The 21,092-nt window shown below is 40.1% G+C and overlaps 1 protein-coding gene across 11 annotated transcripts in view; it reads right to left on the bottom strand.

Annotated features, from left to right (window-relative positions):
* The window catches only part of ABLIM2 (actin binding LIM protein family member 2), a 210,111-nt gene that overhangs the window by 24,687 nt on the left and 164,332 nt on the right, over positions 1–21,092 (bottom strand). For 7 of the 11 annotated variants that reach the window (XM_045017868.1, XM_045017867.1, XM_045017871.1 and 4 more), the window contains 5 exons: positions 19,623–19,724; positions 18,936–18,989; positions 11,346–11,395; positions 10,530–10,677; positions 6,244–6,302 (listed from right to left, as the gene is read on the bottom strand). In XM_045017868.1, the coding sequence (XP_044873803.1) occupies positions 6,244–6,302; positions 10,530–10,677; positions 11,346–11,395; positions 18,936–18,989; positions 19,623–19,724 (413 nt within the window). The remainder of the gene's footprint in view (positions 1–6,243; positions 6,303–10,529; positions 10,678–11,345; positions 11,396–18,935; positions 18,990–19,622; positions 19,725–21,092) is intronic. The other 4 variants (XM_045017869.1, XM_045017874.1, XM_045017876.1 and 1 more) reach the window with 2 other exon arrangements.

Genomic DNA, 21,092 nt, shown 5'->3' on the forward strand with positions numbered 1-21,092 from the left:
GCTGATTTTTATCCAGATGCCTTAACTATTATTATTAATTATTTGTATTACTGTAATGCTTATAAGCCCCAGTCACAAACCAGGACCCTACTGTGTTAGGTGCTGTACAAACACAGAACTAAAAGAGAGTATCTGCCCCACAAAGCTTACAGTCTAAGTAGCTGTAAGAACTCCCCAGTTTTACTAATTCAAAGGCATTTCCTAATCTCCCTGTTGCCTCAGATTAGAATAATTCTTACCAACAAATCAGTCAGATATCAACCACTGTTTCCCTAACTAAAGTATACTGTATAGGTAGACATTGGAAGTCAAATCCTACTGAGGAAAAGGAGCAAAAACTCCAGCAAGTCAAATGTAGAAGTATAATTAGGGAGGCCAAGAAAAAATTTGAGGAGCAACTAACTAAAGACACTAAAACTAATAGCAAAATATTTTCTAAAGCACCTCAGAAGCAGGAAGCCTGCCAGACAATCAGTGGGGCCACAGGACAATCAAAGTGTTAAAGGAGAACTCAAGACAAAATTGTTGCAGAGAAGCTAAATTAATTATTTGTATCGGCCTTCTCTGTACAGGATGTGCCATTCTTTTTCAGTGACAGATCTGAGGAACTGTCCCAGATTGAGGTGTCAATAGAGGTGGTTTTGGAACACATTGATACATTAAACAGTAATAAGTCACCAGGACCAGATGGTATTCACCTCAGAGTTCTCAAGGAACTTATAGCTCAGTGGTTTGAGCATTGACCTGCTAAACCCAGGGGGGTGAGTTCAGTCCTTGAGGGGGCCACTTAGGGATCTGGGGCAAAATCAGTACTTGATCCTACTAGTGAAAGCAGGGGGCTGGACTTGATGACATTTTGGGGTCCCTTTCCTATGCTAATCGTGGTATGGCACCTATTGCTTAAATCAGCCTTTATACCAGATGACTGGAAGGTAGCTAATATAATGCTGATTTTAAAAAAGGCTCCAGAGGCGATCCTGGCAATTACAGGCCGGTAAACCTAACTTTAGTAGTAGGCAGACCGGATGAAGTTATAGGAAAGAACAGAACTACCAGATACATAGATAAACATGACATTTTGGGAAACAGTGAACACGGTTTTTGTAAAGGGAAATCATGCCTCACCAACCAATTAGAATTCTTAGAGGGAGTCAACAAGCATGTGGACAAGGGTGATCCAGTGGATATAATGTACCTGGAATTTCAGGAAGCATTTGACAAGGTCCCTTACCAAAGGCTATTAAGCAAAGTAAGCAGGCATGGAATAAGAGGGAAGGTTCTCTCATGGACCAGTAACTGGTTAAAAGATAGGAAACAAAAGGTAAGAATAAACGGTTTTCACAATGGAGAGAGGTAAATAGTGGGGTCCACCAAGGATCAGTACAGGACACGTGCTGTTCAACATATTCATAAATGATTTTTAAAAGGATGCAAACAGTGAGATGGCAAAATTTGCAAATGATACAAAATTACTCCAGACAGTTAAGTCCACAGCTGACTGCAAAGAGTTACAAAAGAATCTCATGAAACTGGGTGACCGGGCAACGAAATGGCAGTTGAAATTCAACACTGAGAAGTGCAAAATAATGCACATTGGAAAAAGTAATCCTAACTATGCATATAAAATTATTGAGTCTAAATTAGCTGTTACCACTCAAGAAAGATCTTGGCGTCATTATGGATTGTTCTTTGAAACGTCCACTCAGTGTGCAGTGGAAGTCAAAAGCGAACAGAATGTTAGGAACCATTAGGAATGGTAACAAATGAAACAGAAAATATCATAATGCCACTTTATAAAACCATGGTACGCTCACACCTTGAATACAGCATACGGTTCTGGTCGCCCCATCTCAGAAAAGATATATTTGAATTGGGAAAAGTACAGAGAAGGACAACAAAATGATTAGGGGTATGGAACAGCCTCCATATGGGGAGAGATTAAAAAGCCTGTGACTGCTGATCTTAGGAAAGAGATGACTAAGGGGAGGAATTAATAGAGGTCTATAAAACCATGAATGGTATGGAGTAAGTGAATACGGAAGCGTTATTTACCCTTTCACATACCACAAGAACTAGGGGTCACCCAAAGAAATAAATCAGCACCATGTTTAAACCAAACAAAAGGAAGTACTTCTTCATGCAACACAAAGTCAACCTGTGGAACTCATTGCCAGGAGATGTTATGAAAGTCAAAAGTACCACTGGGTTCAAAAAAGAATTAGATAAGTTCCTGGAGGAAAGGTCTGTCAATGTCTATTAGCCAAGATGGACAGAGATGCAACTCCATGCTACAGGTTTCCCTAAACCTCTGGCTGTCAGAAGCTGGGACTGGACAACAGGGGATGGATCTATCAAAATTGCCATTCTGTTCATTCCCCTGGAAGCAGCTGACACTGGCCACTGTCAGAAGACAGGATATCGGGGCTAGACCCAAACTTTTCAGGGTCTTTCCCCCTCATCCCGGGGGCAGGGCTGCAGCTCGAGGGGAGGACGCAGTTATGGGGAAGGGGACCGAGGCTGGGACCACAGCTGTGGGCGGACCCAGGAGTGAAGGCTCAGCCGTACTCCTGAACATTCCTCTGCATCCACCCAGGGGGCACGCCCCATAGTCTGAGGACCTTTGGGCTAGATCAGGGGTCAGCAACCTTTCAGAAGTGGTGTGCCGAGTTTTCATTTATTCACTCTAATTTAAGGTTTCGCGTGCCAGTAATACATTTTAATGTTTTTAGAAGGTCTCTTTCTATAAGTCTATAATATATAACTAAACTATTGTTGTATGTAAAGTAAATAAAGTTTTTAAAATGTTTAAGAAGCTTCATTTAAAATTAAATTAAAATGCAGAGCCCCCAGACTAGTGGCCAGAACTTGGGCAGAACTTGGGCTGAAAATCAGCTTGCGTGCCACCTTCGGCACATGTGCCATAGGTTGCCTACTCCTGGGCTAGATGGACCATAGGTCTCACCCAATATGGCCATTCTAATGTTCTTACATTTAGGCCATTTGTCTGATTTTAAACCAGAGTGTCCTATTTTTGTGTGGTTTGTTCCTCAGCTGGTACTGAGACAAAACCAGATATGGTTTTGTCCAGTATCGTATGGTGATGCCCAGGGGCGGCCCGTTCACATAGGCGAACTAGGCAGTCGCCTAGGGTGCAAGTTAAATGGGGCACCAAATTTGAGGGGGGGAAATCAAATTTAAATAAATAAATAAATAAAAAACCCGGAAAAAGATAAAAAAACACAAATAAAATAATGAAGATGTCATTATTTCAATTCCCGTGTTCGTATGGAGGGAATATGAATTATAATTCATTTCTCTACATTTCTGAGAATTTATTAATATGTCAAATCTTTTATCTACTGCAAAATAAATAATATTTTAGCAATTTTAAAAAAAATTTACGACATAGGGTCAAAATGACCCACTCTGCAATTTTGATAAGCAATAACTCAGCCACAATGAAACACATCCGCCAACGGCGAGAGCTGCAATGCTAGTGACATATAATTCAAATATACATCAAGGTCGCATAGCCGGAAATTCATATAGAGCAGAAAGTCAGCATTGACTTATGAAAATTCAAAAGACATTGATGCTACAGATTTGTGTAGTGAGCTTCAGGGTTTTTCAAGACGACTTAAGAAACATTCCACTCCTGAAGAAGTACAGAAGTTTGTTTGTGAAAATAAACTCACAGACAGTTTTCCAAACATTTTTATAGCTCTACGCATTCTTTTAACTTTGCCAGTTTCTGTAGCTAGTGTGGAATGTAGCTTATCAAAGTTAAAATTGATAAAAACATATCTGCATTCAACAATGGTGCAAGAGAGACTTGCTGGACTTGCCACAATGTCAGTAAAGCATGAAATAGCTGGAAAATTGGATCTAAAAGAACTAGTGACTGAATTTTTAAAACTTAAAGCAAGAAAAGTCATGTTTTAAGAGCACAGAGTGTTTTTTATTCAGTGTTTTCTGCAAATACAGGTTAAAGTTCATTGAAGAGTTTTCTTATTTCTTTTTGTATTGGATGTGGTGGTAATGGCAATTAAAGCAGGATAGCATAATGGATGATTTTGGATTTGTAATAATAAAAATGATAATTAATATTTTTAATGCATTTTTATTTGAGATTGGACTGAAATATCATCTAGCTGTTGTGTACAAATCTATTCTGAAAATTTCATCTCTCTATTTTATCTGACCTCAGAAACATTGGTTGGATAGACGGACAAACCGAATAATTAAGCCTCTGTTTAAAAACAAACAAACAAACAAACAAAAAAACGCTTAAAAACATTAAAAGGAAAAAAGGGGCAAAATGTTTCCCAGCTTACCAAAAACCTCAGCCTAGATCTGCCCTTGGTGTTGGGTGTGGGGGGCGACGATAGCACGGTTCGCCTAGGGCGCCAGTCGCTGGCAGCTAGTCGAGGGCTGCCTCTGGGGATGCCATTTTGAAGAGCACACGGCTCTACCCACGCCGGTGTGACCTTGCACATGGCATAACTCCACTGTTCTCTTTGGGGTTGAATTCAGAGTGTCAGACACTGGGCTCAACACCAAGACTGCTAGTCGTTTTATATTAACAGGACGTACATTTCAAAAAATGCATACAAATATATTCAACATTTCAGCCAGGCTATGGCACTTGCACTCTTGCTGCTCCCTGTGATTAATTGGAGGTCATTCTCTTGTCTTCAGTAAAATACAGCCTAGATCACATACTGTAGTTGTTTTCAAACTTCCTTTTGGAGACAATAGTGCAATGACTATCATCAGCCTCATCATCAACTGTACAGGAGAACCTCAGAGTTGCAAACAACTCAGGAATGGAGGTTGTTCGTAAATCTGAAATATTCTTAACTCTGAACAAAACATTGTGCTTGTTCTTTCAAAAGCCTACAACTGAATATTGACTTAATAGAGCTTTGAAACTTTACTATGTGGAAGAAAAAATGCTGCTTTCCCTTAATTTTTTTAGTACTTTATGTTTAACACATTACCGTACTGTATTCGAGAGGGCGCGGGGAGAGGGGATGTGTGTGGTTGACTGCTCAGTTTGTAATCCTGGTGGCTGTAACTCTGAGGTCCTACTTAAGTGCCTAGGAGCCCCATGATGGACAAGGACCTCATTGTGATAGGTGCAGTACAAACACAAAACAAGACAGTCACTGCCTCAAAGAGCCTACAATAACTATCATTAGATACCTGTAAAAGCAGCAAAGAATCCTGTGGCACCTTATAGACTAACAGACGTTTTAGAGCATGAGCTTTCGTGGGTGAATACCCACTTCGTCGGATGCACCCGAAGTGGGTATTCACCCACGAAAGCTCATGCTCTAAAACGTCTGTTAGTCTATAAGGTGCCACAGGATTCTTTGCTGCTTTTACAGATCCAGACTAACACGGCTACCCCTCTGATATTAGATACCTGTGCTTCTCTCTCTCCTCCTCCCCCTACTCCCTCCCTTTTTCTGATAAAAGAAAAAAGAAAATCTAGGAAACCTACATATATGAACACTGGAAAAAATCAGATTACCCACGTCAGGAAATGCAACCCATCTGTGGATTGCTTCCCCTTTTCTCTAAGGCCTGGTCTACACTGGGGGGGAGGGTTTGAACTAAGGTACGCAAGTTCAGCTACGCGAATAGCGTAGCTGAACTCGAAGTACCTTAGTTCGAAGTACTTACCCATCCTCACGGCGCAGGATCGAAGTCCGCGGCTCCCCCGTCGACTCCGCCACCGCCATTCACGGTGGTGGAGTTCCGGAGTCGACGGGAGCGCGTTCGGAGTTCGATATATCGCGTCTAGATGAGACGAGATATATCGAACTCCGAGAAGTCGATCGCTACCCGCCGACCCGGGCGGGTAGTATGGACGTATGCTAACATAGGAGAGCTAGCTTGCTTTAAATAGATGCCCGTCTTTCTCAATGATTAATTTAACACTTACTGAGTTCTGTTAATATGTGCAGACTACATTTTTGGATCTGTGTTTGTTTTGGGAGAAAAATAAGACTCTTAATGCTCATGCAACACACAATTAAAGAGAAGCCTCAATCTGGCTGACTGCTTGCTGAAGTCAGACATGGCTGAACTCCCTTGGCATATGAATGTGTTAGGCAGAGCTGATAGCCAAAAGTCTTTAAAGAGCTCTATGTTATTTGTGATTATCTACCTGGTTACTAAGCTGTGTATTTATGGTACAATATTAGCAGGTGTAACGCATTCTATACTAATACCTACCTGGTGCAATCCGTTCTTTCCGTAGCCAGGAAGAGAAGCAGATTTGGCATATGGGAATCCTGTAAAAGACACAATATGTATTGAGAGATTTTTGCAAAAACCTTTACAATTTAATTAATAAAAACAAGCACAGAATACAAGAAACCAATTGCAAGAGCTATCGCCCAGCCTCTGAGATACAGTACAGATGTGTATGGTTCATCTCAGTCTTGCGGGAGGTTTTTAAAAAGAGAAATATATCCGTATCTATAATTCATATCACATCAGGTTGGGATCATCCCAGATCTCAGAAGTTTGCATGCTTCGCAGATGGGGATGGGGAAGACCTCTGAGGAACAATTTGGTGCGGTAGAGAGTGGTACTGAGGACAAAGTCAGAGGTAACCTCTCTGACTCATTGCTGAGCTACTACCCCAGAATGGTAATAAACGTGCCATTATTTCAGAGGTTCTGCCAACTTGCATTCCTAGCACCTTTTGTAAGAATACGGTCCCGGTGAAATTCCAGTTTAAGAACAGCTTTTTGCCCCCATTAAATTTGCTCTGCAGTTTCAACGGGAAAAGGTATTTTCTGTTTCCAGTCTTAAACTGGTGTGTAGTGTTAGGTGCTGTTAAATAGTTATTTCATTTCTCCCTGAGGTGGCTGCATTTCATCTGTGGGTAAAATGATCTTTGGGTATTGTTCAGATACTCTGGCATCACTAGAGATGCTCGGATCTCTTTCTACTGCCATTTTCAAACCTCCTTCTTAAATAATCAGTCTATTAGCCAGACCTTTTGAAGGTATAAATCTGTACAGCTCCCTTCACTAGTTCTTTGCCAATTTACACAAGCAGAGGATCTAATCCTGTATGTTTAGAAAGGAGATGAATAAGAGGGGACACACTAAAGGTAGAGAAAACAATGAATGGTGTAAGAGAAAGTAAACTGGGCACTTCTATTTATACTTCCTTATTACCTGAGACTGAGGAGATGGTCGATGGAACTGAAAAGCTAAATATTTTAAAATGATAAAAGGAAAAAGGTGCATGCACCATCTGTGGAACTCATTGCCACAAGATCTCACTGTGGCCAGAAGCTTGGCAGGATGCCAGAAAGATAAAGGCATTTATATGTGAAAATATAATGTGAAAATCCACAGGTACAGTAGATAGGGTTCATTTAAAAAATAGGGTATAAACTAGCTACTGATTCATGGGATCAGGAGGAAATTACACTATAATTGTCCATTATGGAGGATTCTTGCACTTTCCTCTGAAGAAAGTGGTACTGGCCATTGTTAGTGACAGGATATTGAATTCTATGGATCAGTTATCTGACCCAATATGGCAAACTCTATGTTCCTACTTAAAGAACTATGTGTATTATTTATTATTAGCTACTGTTTTGTATTGCAGTAGCATCTAGAGCTCCAATCAGGAATCCAGACCACATTGCATTAGGCACTGAACATACAAATGATACAGTTACAGTCCCTGTCCTGGCCTATCAAACAGATTAGTGAAGAACACTACTGGGGAGACCAATTCCTGTGACCTCTCTGCCCTGCAGAGCAGTGACACTGAGTAGATGGCTGACATGGCTTATTGTTATCCCAAAATATTGTGACTTTACTGCATATGTAAAGGGATAGGTTAAAATAGGAATAATGAAAAGGTGTAAAGTCCTATATTCAAATTATTTAGGCACATATGAATTGCAGTGTCAGAAGGGATCTCAAAGGTTTGTCTCATGCGGCTTCCTGCTTCTAATGGTGGCCTCTTCTGGTTTGTGAAATTCCCAGTGGGAATTTCCCACCATGCTCCTAGTTAATGGTGGAATATTATAGCACCAAAGGGAAATGCTTTAGTGCAAAGGAAACAGTTTAGAATTAACAAACTTCCTTTAATATCTAACAGTTTGGGAGTTTTACATCCTAAATTTAATGAGGACAAACATTCATTTCAGGATGAACATGGTGAATTTTGTGTGTGAAAATCAGAGAAGTGAAGTACAGGCGACATCTTGTGGCCATTTGGAAAACTTCCAGGTGTGAAATCCTAGCCTAATTAAAGTCAATGGGAAAACATATGTATGTCCCAGTTACATAGCAGCAAGATATTTATGCAGACATTATGTAAGCAAGAAAAGATAAACAAAACTTAGGACAATGATTGAGTCTTGAATACAATAGATCACACCAATACATGAAGTGGTCTGATACACCATTGGTGCCCAAAGTGCCCATGAGCTTTGAATGAGAGAAATGTTTTGTACAGAACAGAGATAACGCAGTAAATATATACCTCTCTCCAGATACAGGTACACACACACACACACACACAAATAGAGTTGATAAGGTATAGGTATTTGGATATTCAGCACTTTCCAAACTATATGCAAGGGTTGGAGGGGAAGGTGAGTTCAGCATCTTAATGCCCTCTAGCTTTTTCTTCAACTTGACACGGTAATGCCTGAAATGGTATCCATGAATAAAATCTCTCCCACTAAGAGAGCTCAGTGGGCATACAAGGCCTAAGACACTTTGACACCTAGCCTACAATATTAATATCAGACAGAAAAAAAATGAACTAGGGTGGAGCAATCGTTACTATGGTGTCTAGTTATTACCGAGTTCAATTGTGGCTTTGCCACAAGACTTCTGTAATGGGCAGGACATTGTTGCTCTGCCCCAGAAGCAGACCTGGAACCAGAATGTGATTCAGCGAGCCACTTGCAGTCCCCTCTTGCTCTGTGGGGGAAGTAATCTGTGCCAGACCTACACCTGACATACATTATTTCCCTTACTGTGCTGACTAAACTGCACTGACCAACTCATTGGGTTTAGGGGTGGGACTAAGGTTCTCTTCACTTCCCATCCACATATGGGAGGGACAATAGCTAAGCAATGATCACTGGGGCACTCGGTAGCCTACAAATACTTGAAAGGTGTAAACAAGGAAGGAAGGAAGGAAGGAAGGAAAGGAATTTAGGACAGCACGGGGGCTAGAACTAGGAGTAACTGGATAAAATAAAGGAAGGGAATAAAAGAGAGTGAATATCAGGAAAAAAACCTTCAAAGCCAGAACTATTTAGCTGTTAAATGGTCTTCTAAGATAAGTGGTGGAAACCCTCATTGGGTACACTGAAAACTACACTGGGCAAAACATCTGAAAATGTAACACAAGGAACAACTTGCATCAGCAGGGAGGTGACCACATAACCCACAGGGTCTTTTCTATCTCTGACTTCTGTGGTTCTGAGCTGTGTGTGTGATATTAGAAAATAAAAAATAAATGAGTGAGTGGACACAGAATGATAGTCCCATGGAGAAACCTGTGACACAGTATGTTGCTTGTATATTAAAAAAAAGTTTACTGTGTGTTACAGACATTTCTATGGGAGAGGTTTTTGCCTCATAAGGTTTTCAGATAAGGCCTGTTATCTCAAAACATGTATAGATAAGCAGCATATCAACCCATCAGTCAGCCTTCTCATGGTGCATGTGCCTACACTATTTATTTGCATAGTCTATGCTCATTTCTCCCAGTTGCTTCTGGATGTGAGGAGTTTGTGGCATTCAGAGACAGCTTCACATGCAAAGGGCTTTTATGAAACATTCCCTGTGTGGGAAATGTCTGATGGTATTTGAGAAGGGAAATCACCTTGCTTTGGTTCAGTAGAATCCCAAACTACTTGTTTCTTTTCACTTGGTTCACTCTAGTAACAGATTCTGCTGCATCAGTTTTTTCCCCTCTCTTGTATAGCTGAGCCATAATTTCCTTAATACGAAGATGATGGAGCCAGCTATCATATTACCAATGACTGGCACATTACCTTTGCTGCCAGATGTACTTTGCAGTGGGATGAAAGCTTTTGAAAAACTGCTTCCCCAAATTATTTACCCCAGTTGACCTGTATCTCCATCTCAGTGTAGTGGTGGGGCCCTCTCTTAGGACAACTGCCGTTCCAAGGTATTTTCCTCTAAAGTTATCTATCATTTTTGTGATTCGTGTACTAAACGCAAAATTTAGGTTCCTTTATTCTTGATGACTATGTCCCTGTACTCCCCCACTTCCTGTCAAGTTAAATGAAGAGAACTTGGAGAACACTTTCAGTACTGATAGCTAGTGAGAGCAGCATTTCAAAACAATGATCCACTGGCTATTCCAATTTACGAATATGGAATGTTTGGGTGGAGGCCAAAGGCAAAGAATGAAAATATGCAGAGAAGCCTATGGCATGGCTCTCTCTCTCAGTCAAGCCACAATCCCACATCCACAATTAACTGTGTAAAGTAAATACTTACTTGAATATATGGTGGTTGCATTCTCTTGCATTTGCCGGAGCTGTTCTCTGTCAGTTCCAGGACCATGTGATAGTGACTGAGTATCCAAATCTGGAGAATTAGTTCTGGTGTCCATCTCCCCCTTCAGAATCAGCCAACTGGTCTTTAGCTGAACAGAACAAAACCAAACCTTAACCTTTGCATTTATTCTTGCAAATTCACTGACATGGGAATTCTCTGATCAATTTTTATTTATAGTAATTTTGTACCAATCATTTCCTTAGTCATAAAAGTGGAAGACAGATCCTGTGCAATGCATCATGAGACTGTCTGTTAGACATTCTAGTATCAGATACTTAACATGATCCACCTGGTTGAGAATGGGTTTCCTATTAATTACTGCTGTTACTCTGTCCTCGTTTCAGAACACGTGCATTTTTAAAAATTCAACTATTAATGCCCACAAGTGAATCAATGTTACTTCATTACTTTTTCTCACTTTAAAATAAATACATTGAATAAAAACACCTCCACTGAACCACCAATGAATGTGCCTAGATTGACTAAATGCAGGAACTTATTGCATTAGTTCAATTCTTCCTACTTTTTGCCTCTCCTACTTGTCCCATCATTTGTCGAATTTAGATTGTAAGCACTTTGGGGGAGGTGCAATATCTTTCTATATCCTTTGAAGGACCAAACACACATTTGCTGCTATTACATAACTAGAATAATGATTAATAAAAATAAAATATCTAAAAAATAAAAAAGATTTTAAAATGGTACCATTGAGAAACACTAACAACCTGCATGTTTTTCCTGCATTCTGGACATTACCTTCCTATTGTCCTGATCAAAACTTCCATCCTCCCCCTCTGATCTTCTTACTGTTAGAATATAAAATTCATTGTAAGAGTTAAAACAGCACCGTGTCATTTTTTCCCCATTTTGACTGTAATCGTATTGCAGGTTTCTGAAAATAATAAAATGATCCATACAAATGAAGGGATATAAGAAGTTGGAAGTGTACTGGTACGATATCATTGACTCATTTAAGCCATTATGAAATTATTAAAACAATTCAATGCTGTAAATACACAGTATATGCATAAAATCTACTCTTCCAAACATTTTAAAGTACCATATTTTAGGGAAGATGCTACTTTCTGGGGCTTGACGGGAGGGAAAAAAATATATAATTTATCTCATGGCTACACTAGAGAGTTGACAGTGGTGCAGCTGCTGTGAGCTCTCTAATGTAGATTCTCTAAACTGACGGGAGAGAGCTCTCCCAGCTGATTAACTAGTCCAGCCCCCATGTCTGCGGACATAGCACTTCCACACCAGCACTTATGTCGGTGTAACTTATGTCGCTCAGGGGTGTGATTTATTCACCCTCGAGTGACATAAATTATGCCAACAAAAGCTGTCGTGTAGACATAGCCTTAGGGTAGGTCTATACTCACCATCCGGGTCGACGTGGTGAGTTCGACTTCTCGGAGTTTGAACTATCGCGTCTAATCAAGATGCGATAGTTCGAACTCCCCGCGCGCTCCGGTCGACTCCGGAACTCCACCACTGCGAATGGCAGTGGCGGAGTCGACCTTGGAGCCGCGGAGTTTGACCCCGCCGCGTCTGGATGGGTAAGTCAGTCGAACTAGGGTACTTCGAGTTCAGCTACGCTATTCGAGCGTAGCTGAACTTGCATACCCTAGTTCGACCCCCCCCCCTTAGTGTAGACCAGGCCTTAGAAACAGATTGTGACTCGGCCTAACACAGCTGTCCAAGGGAGCAAGCCACTCCTTTCCTGTGTTGCCATGTTAAGGCTCTCCACAGGGTAGCTTGGGTCTAGCAGGTTTTACATCTGGTCCTCATTCCTCTCCCCCAGCAGGTAGGCAGGGAAGGTACAGAAAATGGATCCACCACCTTAAAATGTCAGCCAGCAAAGCTAAATCACTGTGGGAGGGTTAGGAGTAGGGAATAAGCTGTCCCCCTATAAAGGGCTGCAGTAAATCATTTCACCGTCAGGAGCAGAGTCACATTCTGAGTCACAATTCCTTCCCCAGGCTCCTCCTGGGCTATGTGTTACTCGGACACAAGGCAGATACAAAACTTTCAATCCAGCATTAGCAAGACCAGAGTCTGCATAAGGGTTGTGATTACCAACACCACTGGAGAAAAAGACAACCAAAGTGCAGCCTGTATTTTCTGAATGTCTCAATTTACTAAAGAATTCTGTTGAAATTTTTTTTGCTGACACTAAACTTTCCACTATGCAGTATTTTGTATTGAGTTACCAAAAAATCTTGCCATTAGAAGGTCCGTCCCCACGTTCTCCTCTCCCTTTGCTTTTCTGGCCATTTCATGTCCTTTATTTCCAGACAGGTACAGATGTGGCTGTAAATGATACTGATCTGCACCCAAAAAATGATTTCACAACCCACAGATTTTGCAGACATACACACGCCAAATTGCATAGAACAACTTGCCAAAGTTTGGGCCTAGGAGATTCAACGTTTAAAACACTGATGGATGCACCTTTTTAAAGGTGTCATAATGGTCACAGTGGGGTGGCAACAAATCTTCCCTCCCTAGCCTCCGGCTCCTCACCCAGCATGTCTGCAGATATTTCCTATGGCTTCTGCCCTTCTTGGGCAGACTGAATCTGCCATAAGCACTCAGGTGCTACACCTTTGCATCCCCTTACCCCCCCCCCCACATAAAGCCAAAATTTCGATCTATGTTTGTATCTGTATGTAGCGGAGTGAAACTCCTACCCCAAAAAGCTGGAAATGGTGAACATTATATTGTCCCATGCATGCAGCAGAGGGCAAGTGGAAAAAAACTTTGAAAGACAGCTCTTGTCATATACACCTTGTGCACAATAGGATGCAGGGCTGCTACTAGCTGGCCAGTTCGTGGTATGGACTGGCCACAGAGGTTTCTTCTCAGAGATACACACCAGATGCGCTTCACTATAAGACCTTTTAGTGTACTGCATGGTACCGCTGATGTTAGCGTACATAAGGTGTATTTCACAGAGCGCAGCCTAGTGGCTGAAGGGTATAATACAGTTTAGCATTCCATTACATCATCCCCTTTCTGGAGGTGCTTTAATAAGTTTTTTGTCAAGATTAATGCTATGTGAAATGCTAAAAGAGAACAGGAGGAACTTAATCTTACAGTATATTTCTAAGCAAATGATCCACACATTTTAACCTGAACCTTGAAAACAATGGTCAAAATATTCAAACATAGGGTCTGATGCTGCTTGGAACTCCAGTGGGCAGACCCCAGCACTTGCTGGGAGTCCAGTCAAAGTCAATGGGGCAAAGCATGAATGCCAGGGTCAGCCCATGCAGCGTTCCTTGAATCTTAGGCACCTAAAACTACATTAAGGCACCTACATCAAAGTGACCTGACTTGTAGAGGTGCTGAGCATTGGCTTCTGTGAAAATTGGGCTACTCAGCCCCTCTGAAAATCAGGTCCTTTTTATATGGACGTCTAAATATGGACTCCAGGAGCCCAAGCTCAACCATTTGAGCTCTCTGTTTGGATCAGTGCTAAAACTGATGAAGGTCAAACTCTTTTTAAAAGGTTTAATATTGAATCCAATGTTTTGAAAATATGAAGATACTAAAGAAGAAAAAAAAGCAATACCACCCTCCCCAGCTTTCCCATCCAAATTCACAGCCTGAAATCACACACGTGACATTTTTCCAGCTCATTTTTATTCTGAATCTAAGCATTTATAACAGGAACACAGAGGCTCTTAGCTACAAGAAATCTGCTGGGCACTGCTGTAATTGAGACCTTTCGAAGTCAAATGTTTTGGAAGAGTTTCTTGCACTTTTTGTTTTAGAGAACATTTTTGTGCTTGTTTGTTCAAACTTGGTTTCTTCAACAAGAGAATGTTCTCTGGCTCCAACTCCCGAATGTCTTACTTCAATGCCCCTTCAGCTTAAGAAGCTGAATCATCAGTTGCTAATGTGTTTGTTCTTTAGCAAAAAGATTTACACAACTTCTGCTGGGAGCTCCTCTGGAACAAAAGGTTGCTTCCATTAGTCTCTCCATAGAAATGTATACTTCATCACTCTCAGTTTTTGTTTTCATTTAGAATAAATTAGTAGGTGCACTCCTGTAGAAACCCAGCCAGCCTCCATTTTCTACACTCCCTTTCAGAACCTTGTTTATATATAAAACAAAGATCAAAATACATCTCCTCAGGGTACCACAGAGATGTCTGACTGACCTGCATATTAACAAATAGGACCTCTCACACCAATGTATATCAGGAATAACTTCGCTGAAGTCAGTATAGTTACACCAGTATAAAACTGACAGAGGAATCTGGCCCTTGGTTGTGTATGTCAGCCTGGAGGCTGACACAGAAAACCTAAGGCCATGAAGAAAAACTCCCCTTTTCAGAGTCATTTTGGCAAACCAGAGGCAGCTATAAAATAATTAAGGATGACATGCTCATGGAACAGGATGCTAGGGCCAGATCCTCAGCTGGTGTAAATCAATGTCCTACTGAAGTCAATGAAGCTATACCAATATACACCAGCTGAGGATTTGGCTTTGTGTTTTGCTAGTGATTTTCCCAAAACTCACTCTTAATGATTCAGGCGTTTTTGCCTTGTCGGTAGCTTTTTGCTTTGTTTCACTATTTATTACTAATGATTTGTAGCTCTGCAGAGGAGGAGAAATTAAAGGCTTTGGATAGACTTTAATGTTTGCTATTTATCCTAAAGCCAAGCGCTCAAATAAATGGATTCCATCTCATTGACACTGAGCTGACCCTGGTATGTGCAATGCAGATACTGTGAGCTGAAAACATCTATCAAAGTCCAAATGATAAAGCATATTAAAGCACGACTGGACCTTGCTTTGTTCTGAAGCTTAATCAGAACAGTCTAAGAGGTTATTTAAATGTCAATGATCTAAACCTGTTTATGCAATTGCCTAGCATCAGACACTTCAGTTATGGAGAATGTGTGCACGCTGACTCACTGTACTCAGTCTCAGTTTGACTGATAACGGTAATAGGGTTGATGCAATATACTTAAACTTCTGTAAGGCATTTGACTTTGTGCCACATGACATTTTGATTAAAAAACTAGAATGATATAAAATGAGCATGGCACACATTAAATGGATTAAAAACTGGCTAACTGATAGGCATCTAAATGTAACTGTACATGGGAAATCATCCAGCAGGTTTATTTCTAGTTGGGTCCTGCAGGATGGTTCTTGGCCCTACACTTCCATTTTTATTAATGACCTGGAAGAAAACGACTCATCACTGCTAAAGTTTTCAGTCAACACTAAGACTGGAGAAGTAGTAAATAATGAAGAAAAGAGGACACTTATTTAGAGCGATCTGGATCGCTTAATAAGCTGGGCACAAGCAAACAATATGCATTTTAATATGGCTAAAAGTAAATGTATACATCTAAAACCAAAGAATGTAAAAACTAAGAACTTACAGGATGGGGGAATCTGTTCCTGGGAAGCAGTGACTCTTGAAAAAGATTTGGGGATCATGGTGGATAATCAGCTGAATATGAATTCCCAATGTCATGCTGTGGCCTAAAGGGCTAACACAATCCTTGGATGCATAAAAGGGGGAATCAAGAGCACTGAGGGTTTTTAACCTCTCTATCTGGTGCTGGTGTGACTGCTGCTGGAATATGCTGTGAAGTTCTGGTATCTACAATTCAAGAAGGCTGTTGAAACATTTGGAGAGGGCACAGATAAGAGCCATGAAAACCATTAATAGGTTAGAAATATACCTGACAGTGATAGACTCAAGAAGCTCAATTTATTCAGCTCAGGGGTGACTTGATCAAAGTCTATAAGTACCTCCACGGGGGAAAATATTTGATCATAGGCTTTTTCAGTCTAGCAGGGAAAGGTATAACAAGATCCAGTGGGTGGAAGTTGAAGCTAGACAAATTCAGACTTGATGTAAGACATAATTACTCTTACTGATAAATATTTAACAGTTGGAGCCATTTACTAAAGGTTGTGGTAAATTCTTCATCACAGGCAGTTTGTAAATCACGATTGACATTTTAAAAAAATATAGGCTCTAGTTCAAAGGAAATTATTTTGGGGAAGTTGTATGGCCTGTGTTTTATAGGAGGTTCACTAGATGATCACACTCTTCTGATTTTGTAATCTATGAATCAACAGTAGCCAGACAGAAGCCCTTCTTTCTTTCTTTCTTTCTTTCTTTCTCAGCTTCCATAAATCAGTCAGGTCTGATGCAGAACACTATCCAACTGGAAGAGCCAATGCTCTCCATGAAAAGAAACCTGTGTAATTTGCAAAAAGTCAATGATGGGTACAATAGAATACCTTACTTTTGACAGCATAAGTTAAAAAAAAAACCACTCAAATAAAATCACAAACCCTAATTATCACCAGAGAAAGGTTTTCAAGCCCGGATCCTCTTCTTTTCTGAATGTGCAGTCCTCTGCTTATTTGAGCCTGTGATGTTTCTGCTGTATTTCCTAAATCTTCACCTCCATTTAAGCCTTTGCTCCTCTTTCTGCTTACCAGTTTAAAGCCAAATTATGGCTACTCCAGAGCAAGTGCAACAAAAGAGAGAAGATGTATGAACCCTTTCATCCTGTCCCCTCCCAACCCACTTTGTGCAGTCAGGCAGAGGGTAGCCACAGCTTGGTTGCAGGCTCTGGGCAATGCAAGGGGCCAGCAGCACTAGTAGTTACAGAGGAGACATAGCTCATAGCGAAGAGGAAGAGGAATGATCCTGTCCTCTCTGGCATAATGGCAGGCCTCTCTCAGGACTTGAGCATCTTGCTGTAGAGTATTAAGTGATATGACTACACATCTATCACCTGCAGTTTGCTCCTCTCATTCTTTCTTCAAGGGGAGAAGTGTATGAGCTGTGGAGTGCTTTGTTTTGGTAGGGTGAGGTTTTTTTGGGAGAGGGGGAGGTTTGCCTTTGTCTGTGAATATAGAAATATCTCAGAAGTGACCCTTTACCTGTCAGTCACAGGTGAGAAAAGTATAATCAGCCTCTCTTATGGGATATCAATTTTCCAAATGCCCTTTTGTGATGCAACCTTGAAACGCGGTATGCCTTATTCATTAAAGGCTCCCAACATTTCTTCCTTTAGAATTCTTCAGGGGCTGCTTAATCAGCATGGGAGGGGAAAAGAACCCAGGAGCTGCTGAGGCAGTTGGGCAAGTGACTGACAGGGGATTCTTGATGGAACCTGGGAAACTCCAGGGAAAAAACCCCACATATTAATTGCTTCCATGATGCAATCTTGGGGTTAGACTTCTCCAATATGGAGAAATTAGGGCAATCAGAGGTTGGTAGCTCCATATAGTGGATTTAGCCAAGAAAATTGTTAGAGGTCAGATAAATGCATTGCAGGCACTGACTCTAGTAATCAACATACACAGCTGTACACATTATATGAAAAATAAAAGACTAGCAGAAGAATACAAACTCTGCATTCTTCCCAGCCTGAATAAATCATTTTGGTGGTACTTAACTAGCTGTAGCACTTGTGAACTGTAAAATACTGTCACTTTAAGCTGGGTCTTGAATTTGCAGAAGCTGATAGCTGGATTTAACTTCAAAACATTTACAACTTCTATACAAATCAAACACTGTCTGCTATTTTTAGCAGTTTTTCATGACACTATCTGGTTCCATTATGAAATTTTCTATTTTACTGCTTCATTTGAAGCATGCATGATTTATACAGTTCTTTTTCAAAGTCATGTGTTGTGTCAGATTACTGTGTGCCATAGTTCTGTTGTTTAGGGACTTAGGTGCCAATCTTACAATGGGAACTGAATGGGCAGACCCAATTGCATGGTGCAGATCAGAAGCCATCTTTGGTCAGGTCATAGCTGTTAAAAAGGAATTTGTCCTCAATGGATATAACCTCATTAAAGAATTGTTCTCATATTATGATACAGTAAAAAAATCTTGCCGATGAAAGATGGATATCCAACATGCACCATATATCAATGAACCTAAAAGCTTATTTTTTGCTGTAATGCAGAAGCAAAAATTACCTTAAAATTTAGATATTCCCCAGGATCACCTGAAAGCAGGATAGTAATGTACTATATTTAACATACTATTGTATCATTCTGATAATAAGCAAATTGCTTTAAGATCAGTATTAGCTTTAAATTAATAATGCACAGCACAACATCACTATTCCAGCCACTTACTGAGTCTTCAGACTTCATGTTATGCAAAGAGTTATCAATTTTCTGTGTTACTTAATTCTTTTCCTTTTTGTTTTTAGATAATAGGGATTCTGGCATAATTAAATGAGAATACGATAGCACAACTAGTTCAGTGGTAAATATGCACTTCCTTAACAAGGGCATGCGTAGAAAATACTGCAGCAGAGAAAAGCAGACTGTACCATGCTGTCTGTAGATAGGGGGTTTCCTATAGATGTTATCTTTTACTTCAGTGTCTGAGAAAGAGGAAAGAAAAAGGAAAGAACAAAAGAGTAAGCAAACAGTTTAGACCGTGCTTCTTCTGTTTATTCTAAAAAAAATAAAATAAAAAAATCACTTGAGCAGAGACCATTCATTCATTTTAATGTGTAGTAACTGCTATTACAATACAGTGCAACTTTTCTCATCATTAGTACACACTTAAAACATTCTGGGCTGCATAGCTGCCCAAAATTTTCCATCAATCCAAAAGGGATATATTAATATGGCTCCTTACCCATCAGTCCATTTAGTAGATGGGTACTTAAAAAAATCAGCTTAACATCATATCCGTAAATTCAACAGACCTGTGCAACCAGCAGTAACATTTAAAGATAACGATATCTTCTATGTTTAACATAAAATAAAGTTGTCTCTTTGGGCTTCTCCTAGTGCAAACTTGTTTATACACAGAAAAATATGAAGAATGTAACTCATTCACTTCTGAGATCATGTTTAACAGCTAACATATTTTCACTCTTCAGAAGAAATAAGGTTTTTTGTAATTGTTGTTCTACAGTTCACAAAGCAATGCAAAATTAATTGACAATTTAGGAGAAAATGAACACATGCCACAATTGAAGATTAAAAGCTAAGCAGTGAATGCCTACCTGGAACATGGAAATGTCTAGGAGCCTGCTGATAGGCAGAAGGCGAAGATTTGCTGTCTGAATACATGGATAAGCTTGGAGTGCTCCGACCACTTTCACTGCCTCCAAAGGGAAGAGCAAAGAAAGCAGATAAAAGAAAAAAATGGAAAGCAAAGTAGAGTATTTCAAGCATAAAAAGCTTACTCAAAATGACTTGTTAATCCAACATTTTTAAATAAATAGTTCTGTGTAAAACCTCAACTTGCTTATTGGCACCATGTCTGGTTTCTGATGTGACTCTTTTAGCAAAGGCAATACCATACAATGGTTCAAACACTAAACTGATCTAGGAACTGGAGTTTGCTATATCAGCAATAACGCATACTTGATGGATAACATCAGATATAAGCATTAGCCTTGTAGCTCTGCTTTGAAATCTAAAATTCTCTTTTCAAAATGTGATGCTGTTAAAAAAATAAAATAAAAGAATCTCCAGGAATCTGTAGGTCCTTTTTTTTCCAAACGGCTCCTTCATAGCCTTAACTGAGCACATATATTAGGGAATTTTAGCAAAGTTTAAAGTTATGGCATTAAATTATAGCCTGCCCTAAAACCACCAGTGAAATCATTCAGTAATGTTAAATTAGTTCAAAGCAGGACTGCACCAAAAATCAGCTGCTATGGCTGAGTCATGTCTTATTGGATATATAAATTACAAAATAGACTGTTGTTGAGTTCTTGTACTATGTTTATTCTAACTTCCCACCCCGATAACTCTCCACGGGATTTTAGTCATATGCAGACAGGGTTGGATTATCAAGTCATGGATCTATAATGCCACAGCCAACTTGGCAGAATTTAAAGATACAGAATATTCTATTGATCTGTACCCATTTATACCCTTATTTTGTTAAATACTCTTCAAATACTCCATTTATTTCCTGTCAATTATTCCTCAGAGCACACTCTATGGCATTATAATGCTGCTTGGCAAACAAAAAAGTAAAGCTCTACTTTTTTGGGACTTGTGAAATCCAGTTCATGTGTAGCATTGTTAAGCAACTGGTAGCTAAACATGATATTTTTACAAAACATAGAACTGCTGACAATTTGCAGTAACCATTTGGAGCGTAGAATTAATGGAAATTAATGATGAAGGTATAGCAGATCTTTTGAAGAAAGGCCAGCAGCCCAGAATACAGCTTTAGATGTATCATTGAGCACTGCCATGTGGGAGAGAGGGGTTAATGGGTAGCTTTGGGTTAGTAGAAAGCCCATAGCAAAGGTGAAAAATCTGGTAAACTGGGGAGGAAGCAGGGGATTGCTAACAATTCACAAAGCCGAGCAGCCTCTGTTGAGGAGTACTGGAGAGACATTAAATACAGTCCCAGAGAATGTCATGTAGTCCATCATTTAACCATGGGCCTGCCGTTGATGTGAATATTGCTATTGACCTTAATAGGAGCAGGAGAAGGCCCCCTGGGAACAGAG

Source organism: Mauremys mutica, chromosome 5, assembly GCF_020497125.1.
Source record: "Mauremys mutica isolate MM-2020 ecotype Southern chromosome 5, ASM2049712v1, whole genome shotgun sequence".
NCBI lineage: Eukaryota > Metazoa > Chordata > Testudines > Geoemydidae > Mauremys > Mauremys mutica.